Source organism: Salvelinus alpinus, chromosome 25 (genome assembly GCF_045679555.1).
Source record: "Salvelinus alpinus chromosome 25, SLU_Salpinus.1, whole genome shotgun sequence".
Classification (NCBI taxonomy): Eukaryota; Metazoa; Chordata; class Actinopteri; order Salmoniformes; family Salmonidae; genus Salvelinus; species Salvelinus alpinus.
The window spans coordinates 46,541,669-46,548,794 of NC_092110.1; the positions used below are offsets into that span (position 1 = coordinate 46,541,669).

The window sequence follows — 7,126 nt, forward strand, 5'->3', positions numbered from 1 at the left end:
TTTAGGGTGACACCACAACTGTAAAAAGACACACTTTGGACAGCGACCAGTCTTTATGTAATTATAATTAGCTTCAGGAGAGAGATTGAATACTATCAGGAAAATAGCTTTAAAAATGAGAGAGTGAATAGTTTCAGGAAAATAGCTATAAAAAAAGTCAATTATTCTTGATTTTAGTAGGCCTTTATTTGATTCAGTCCATAGCTCATCATAGGCCTATACAAGCACAAATACACGTGATTGGCTAAATCACACAACTATATAATGCACCTACACAATTAAACGGATAATTTTCTCCAAACTCGTAGGAAAAACGTAATTTTCTTCAATCAAAACGAAGCCCTGAATAAAGTCCTGACATTGTTACCTATAATTCCTATTGAGCAGCAGACTTGTCTACAATGTGATTTTAACGTTACAGCTTTTTTTAAAGTCGCCCTCCAATTGTGAAGCTATTTGTTCCGCTGCTTGCAGCATCTGTCGGCTAGCTTTGATTTAAAAGGGACCAAATAAGATGATTTGGTGACATCAAGGCCTTCCCAGCGGTAATGATTACACTCGGAGCTCAGATCCACGCAAGAATTTGTATCCCACTAAACCCTCTGAGATCCCCTACCCACCCCCACAGTGCTTGAGCTTCCAGAGTCTTGTCCTATTAGGGTATTTGACAGTCCCAGCTTGTACTACACCATCAATGAATTGGATAGGTTATTGGGATGCTCGTTCCTCTCATCTTAGAAAGACAAAGCCCCGCTGGGGGGGGGCTGTTGACACCTCGAGGTTCGGGGAGGGTATAAAGAGGGATCTGTTTCAGTTGGGAGCAGTACTACTCTACGCGCTGCACCAGGAGAAACAGCCTACTTTGGACATACGTTTTAACTTTATTTTCTTCGCTTTTCCTTTTTTCCATCACGACTGACAGCATGCAAGTACCGAACAGACCAACAGGAGCGGGAGCGTACGGGTACTCCGCCATGCGCCATTACGCTTCGCTCTATCCACAGCGCAGCAGCAGCCAGTGCACCGCGGCGACCAAGCCTGCCAGCGGGAAATCTTTCACCATTGACGCCCTGCTCGCCAAGCCGTCGGAGACACACATAGACCGAACGAGTCCCATTCACTGTAGACTCAAATACCAACCGACAGCGCCACTACATCCCTTCCAGACCCAGATGAGCTCGGCGCTGCCACAGTACCTCTACTCGCCCAACATGCTGCACACGCCGGTGCACAGTCACACACAACCCGGATACTCTGTCTACTGCTGTCCACCGTTCTCCCACCACGCGTCATGCCATGGGGCCTTTTACGCACACGGTAAATGTCAATCTAACGTGCCGTTCTAATTTATTCAATAATCCAAACTAAACACAGTGGCCTAAAGAAAAGTCCGACATGGGTTTTAAACTGTTGTCCATCTCTTTCCTTCACAGAAACAGGTCTATCAATGTCCCACTCATTCAAACACAAGGAAGGGAAATCCAAGCGGATGCGCACCAGCTTCACCAACGAGCAGTTGGACCGTCTAGAGAAGGAGTTCGCCCGGCAACAGTACATGGTCGGCTCGGAGAGGTTCCTTCTGGCGTCGGGTCTGCAGCTCACAGAGGCTCAGGTACAAACCAGATTCCAACTCAAACTGCAAACTTTCTTTGAACCAAAGCAAAGACCCAATTTAATAGTTTTTTTTAAGAATGAGAATGATAATACGATTGGCACTGACGTTTATAACGTTAAAAAAAAATCCCTAAAACCAAAATTCCTTTTCTTATTTTCAGGTTAAAGTGTGGTTCCAGAATCGACGCATCAAATGGCGCAAGCAGAGTCTGGAGCAACAGCAGAACAAGCTGGTTAAACTGGGCCTGGCCACCCCAGTGAAGAGTCCTGGTTCTCAAGGTCTGGGGGAGGAGGCGGAGGAGATCGATTTCTCAGACGGATAAGATGTTGATAAAGACGGGCTCCCTGACTACTGCTGACCGGTCTTGGACCACAGAACCAGGCATCTGTATACACCGCTCAAGACACGGGACCGAGGACCACACCACCCCTTACTGTATAAATATTTAATTCATAGATGTATAGTTCTATATTTAAACGATATTTCTTACTTTATTGCTCTTATGAGAGTCTCTTTGTGAAATCAAACGTTTGTATATTTTGATTGACATATTCAATAAATATATTTTCAACATTTTGCCAGTCCATTTCTTATCCCAGTACCGTTTTAAAACAATCATATCCCCGAAAACACATTGAAGGAGAGGTTGAGAGAACATCTTAGTCTAAATAAGAACTTTGAATTGAACGTTTGAATCAGGTTATATCGCGATGTCAAAGACGTTGAGCTGGTAGGATATTTCATTATTTCAGGTTCATTTCTATTTTTGGTTGGGTGGAATTTAAGAGAAATTAAACAAAGCATATCAGCATTTGTACTATTTTAGAGAACACTGTCTATTCTAGACAATATAAACTTTAAATGTAGAGCAATTTCATGGTCTTTTTTGGGGGGGTGAAATAATAATTATTTTATTTCTAAACCAGGTTGAGACTATTTTATGTAAATCCTTGGCATTATTGAAGATATTTCTCCCTATATTTTAGCCTCTCTCTCTCTGCCCCCCCCCCCCCCAAAGGGTTTTTATAGGCATCAGAAACATATGTTTACATTGACAAAGCACGTGAAACAGATCATAAACACAGGTGAAATAAGAAATCCGAAATTAACAGTAAACAGTAAACCTTTAACAGTAAACCTTACACTCACAAAAGTTTCAAAAATAATATACGTTATTAAAAATCTTATATTATCGCAATGTACAGTGTTGTAACAATGTGTTTAAGTACAAAAAGGGAAAATATATAAACATCATTATGGGATGTATTTACAATGGTGTTTGTTCCTCACTGGTTGCCATTTTCTTGTGCTAACAGGTCAAAATTGTATTTCTTTTCGAATTATTTATGGATCTGTGTAAACTGAGGGAAATACACTATATTGCCAAAAAGTATGTGGACACCAGCTTGTCAAACATCTGATTCCAAAATCATGGGCATTAATATGGAGTTGGTCCCCCCTTTACTGCTATGACAGCCTCCACTCTTCTGGGAAGGCTTTCCACTAGATGTTGGAACATTGCTGCTATAACAGCCTCCACTCTTCTGGGAAGGCTTTCCACTAGATGTTGGAACATTGCTGCTATAACAGCCTCCACTCTTCTGGGAAGGCTTTCCCCTAGATGTTGGAACATTGCTGCTATAACAGCCTCCACTCTTCTGGGAAGGCTTTCCACTAGATGTTGGAACATTGCTGCTATAACAGCCTCCACTCTTCTGGGAAGGCTTTTCACTAGATGTTGGAACATTGCTGCTATAACAGCCTCCACTCTTCTGGGAAGGCTTTCCACTAGATGCGGGGACTTGCATCTAGTGGAAGTCTTGCTGCGGGGACTTGCTTCAATTCAGCCACAAGAGCATTAATGAGGTCGAGCACTGATGTTGGGCGATTAGGCCTGGCTCGCAGTCTGCGTTCCAATTCATCCCAAAGGTTTTCGATGGGGTTGAGGTCAGGCTTATGTGTAGGCCAGTCAAGGTCTTCTACACCGATCTCGACAAACCATTTCTGTATGGACCTCGCTTTGTGCAAGGGGGCATTGTCATGCGGAAGCAGGAAATGGCCTTCACCAAACTGCTGCCACAAAGTTAGAAGCACAGAATCGTCTAAAATGTCATTGTATGCTGTAGTGTTAAGATTTCCTTAGGATCTAAGGGGACTAGGAAACCATGGAAAACAGCCCCAGACCATTATTCCTCCTCCACCAAACTTTACAGTTGCCACTATGCATTCGGGCAGGTAACGTTCTCCTGGCAACTGCCAAACCTAGATTAGTCCGTCGGACTGCCAGATGGTGAAGTGTGATTCATCATTCCAGAGAATGTGTTTCCACTTCTCCAGTCCAATGGTGGCGAGCTTTACACCACTCCAGCCGACGCTTGGCATTGCGCATTGTGTGCGGCTGCTCGGCCATGGATACCCATTTCATGAAGCTCCTGACAAACAGTTCTTGTGATGACGTTGCTTCCAGAGGCAGTTTGGAAATCGGTAGTGAGTGTTGCAGCCGAGGACAGACGATTTTTAAGTGTTATGCACTTCAGCACTCGGCGGTCCCGTTCTGTGAGCTTGTGTGGCCTACCACTTCGGGGCTGAGCCGTTGTTGCTCCTAGACGTTTCCACTTCACAATAACAGCACTTACAGTTGACCGGGGCAGCTTTAGCAGGGCAGAAATTTGACAAACTGACTTGTTATAAAGGTGACATCCTATGACGGTGCCCGTTGAAAGTCACTGAGCTCTTCAGTAAGGCCATTCTACTGCCAATGTTTATCTATGGAGATTGCATGACTGTGTGCTCGATGTTATACACCTGTCAGCAACGGGTGTGACTGAAATAGCAGAATCCACAAATTTAAAGCACTGTCCACATACTTTTCACAATGGATGTGTCTCTAATATGGTCATACATTTGGCAGGAGGTTAGGAAGTGCAGCTCAGTTTCCACCTCATTTTGTGGGCAGTGAGTACATGGTCTTTCTTCTCTCGAGAGCCAGGTCTGCCTATGGCGGCCTTTCTAAATAGCAAGGCTATGCTCACTGAGTCTGTACATAGTCAAGGATTTTCTTTATTTTTTTATTTCACAGAGGTCAGGTACTCTGCCCTCTGTTTAGGGTCAAATAGCATTCCAGTTTTTTTGTTAATTCTTCCCAATGTGTCAAGTAATTATATTTTTGTTTTCTCATGATTTGGTTGATTGGTCTCTTGCTCTCGCTTCTCAGGGCCAGGGCTGGTGGGGTCAGTCTGTCTAACAGGGCTGGTGGGGTCAGTGTGTCTAACAGGGCTGGTGGGGTCAGTGTGTCTAACAGGGCTGGTGGGGTCAGTCTGTCTAACAGGGCTGGTGGGGTCAGTGTGTCTAACAGGGCTGGTGGGGTCAGTGTGTCTAACAGGGCTGGTGGGGTCAGTGTGTCTAACAGGGCTGGTGGGGTCAGTGTGTCTAACAGGGCTGGTGGGGTCAGTGTGTCTAACAGGGCTGGTGGGGTCAGTCTGTCTAACAGGGCTGGTGGGGTCAGTCTGTCTAACAGGGCTGGTGGGGTCAGTGTGTCTAACAGGGCTGGTGGGGTCAGTGTGTCTAACAGGGCTGGTGGGGTCAGTGTGTCTAACAGGGCTGGTGGGGTCAGTGTGTCTAACAGGGCTGGTGGGGTCAGTCTGTCTAACAGGGCTGGTGGGGTCAGTGTGTCTAACAGGGCTGGTGGGGTCAGTGTGTCTAACAGGGCTGGTGGGGTCAGTCTGTCTAACAGGGCTGGTGGGGTCAGTGTGTCTAACAGGGCTGGTGGGGTCAGTGTGTCTAACAGGGCTGGTGGGGTCAGTCTGTCTAACAGGGCTGGTGGGGTCAGTGTGTCTAACAGGGCTGGTGGGGTCAGTGTGTCTAACAGGGCTGGTGGGGTCAGTGTGTCTAACAGGGCTGGTGGGGTCAGTGTGTCTAACAGGGCTGGTGGGGTCAGTGTGTCTAACAGGGCTGGTGGGGTCAGTCTGTCTAACAGGGCTGGTGGGGTCAGTCTGTCTAACAGGGCTGGTGGGGTCAGTGTGTCTAACAGGGCTGGTGGGGTCAGTGTGTCTAACAGGGCTGGTGGGGTCAGTCTGTCTAACAGGGCTGGTGGGGTCAGTGTGTCTAACAGGGCTGGTGGGGTCAGTCTGTCTAACAGGGCTGGTGGGGTCAGTCTGTCTAACAGGGCTGGTGGGGTCAGTGTGTCTAACAGGGCTGGTGGGGTCAGTGTGTCTAACAGGGCTGGTGGGGTCAGTCTGTCTAACAGGGGTGGTGGGGTCAGTCTGTCTAACAGGGCTGGGGTGGTGGGGTCAGTCTGTCTAACAGGGGTGGTGGGGTCAGTCTGTCTAACAGGGCTGGTGGGGTCAGTCTGTCTAACAGGGGTGGTGGGGTCAGTCTGTCTAACAGGGCTGGGTGGTGGGGTCAGTCTGTCTAACAGGGCTGGGGTGGTGGGGTCAGTCTGTCTAACAGGGGTGGTGGGGTCAGTCTGTCTAACAGGGCTGGTGGGGTCAGTCTGTCTAACAGGGCTGGTGGGGTCAGTCTGTCTAACAGGGCTGGTGGGGTCAGTCTGTCTAACAGGGGTGGTGGCGTCAGTCTGTCTAACAGGGCTGGTGGGGTCAGTCTGTCTAACAGGGCTGGTGGGGTCAGTCTGTCTAACAGGGCTGGGGGGGTCAGTCTGTCTAACAGGGCTGGTGGGGTCAGTCTGTCTAACAGGGGTGGTGGGGTCAGTCTGTCTAACAGGGCTGGTGGGGTCAGTCTGTCTAACAGGGCTGGTGGGGTCAGTCTGTCTAACAGGGCTGGTGGGGTCAGTCTGTCTAACAGGGGTGGTGTGGTGGGGTCAGTCTGTCTAACAGGGGTGGTGGGGTCAGTCTGTCTAACAGGTCTGTCCCTGTCTCCTGCCTCCTGGGGTTAGGGTTGGTCTGTTCCTGTCTCCTCCTGGGGTTAGTGTCTGTCCCTGTCTCCTCCTGGGGTTAGTGTCTGTTCCTGTCTCCTCCTGGGGTTAGGGTCTGTTCCTGTCTCCTCCTGGGGTTAGTGTCTGTCCCTGTCTCCTCCTGGGGTTAGGGTTGGTCTGTTCCTGTCTCCTCCTGGGGTTAGTGTCTGTCCCTGTCTCCTCCTGGGGTTAGTGTCTGTCCCTGTCTCCTCCTGGGGTTAGTGTCTGTCCCTGTCTCCTCCTGGGGTTAGTGTCTGTTCCTGTCTCCTCCTGGGGTTAGGGTCTGTTCCTGTCTCCTCCTGGGGTTAGTGTCTGTCCCTGTCTCCTCCTGGGGTTAGTGTCTGTTCCTGTCTCCTCCTGGGGTTAGGGTCTGTTCCTGTCTCCTCCTGGGGTTAGGGTCTGTTCCTGTCTCCTCCTGGGGTTAGGGTCTGTCCCTGTCTCCTCCTGGGGTTAGTGTCTGTCCCTGTCTCCTCCTGGGGTTAGGGTTGGTCTGTTCCTGTCTCCTCCTAGGGTTAATGTCTGTCCCTGTCTCCTCCTGGGGTTAGGGTCTGTCCCTGTCTCCTCCTGGGGTTAGTGTCTGTTCCTGTCTCCTCCTAGGGTTA

The 7,126-nt window shown here is 48.6% G+C and overlaps 1 protein-coding gene across 1 annotated transcript; it reads left to right on the forward strand.

The window, feature by feature from the left end:
• Positions 1 to 852: 852 nt before the first annotated feature.
• Positions 853 to 2,137, forward strand: LOC139553131 (homeobox protein not2-like). Its single transcript, XM_071365087.1, has 3 exons — positions 853 to 1,317; positions 1,434 to 1,612; positions 1,776 to 2,137. The coding sequence occupies exons 1-3, from the start codon at positions 924 to 926 to the stop codon at positions 1,935 to 1,937; spliced, it is 735 nt and encodes a 244-aa protein (XP_071221188.1). The 5' UTR covers positions 853 to 923; the 3' UTR covers positions 1,938 to 2,137.
• The last annotated feature ends 4,989 nt before the right edge of the window (positions 2,138 to 7,126 follow it).

Excerpts from the sequence above, each read along its gene's own strand:
- LOC139553131 (XM_071365087.1), top strand. The coding sequence starts at position 924 with ATGCAAGTACCGAACAGACCAACAGGAGCGGGAGCGTACGGGTACTCC. Across the intron at positions 1,318-1,433 it reads TGGGGCCTTTTACGCACACG|AAACAGGTCTATCAATGTCC; the intron begins GTAAATGTCAAT and ends TTTCCTTCACAG. Across the intron at positions 1,613-1,775 it reads TGCAGCTCACAGAGGCTCAG|GTTAAAGTGTGGTTCCAGAA; the intron begins GTACAAACCAGA and ends TCTTATTTTCAG.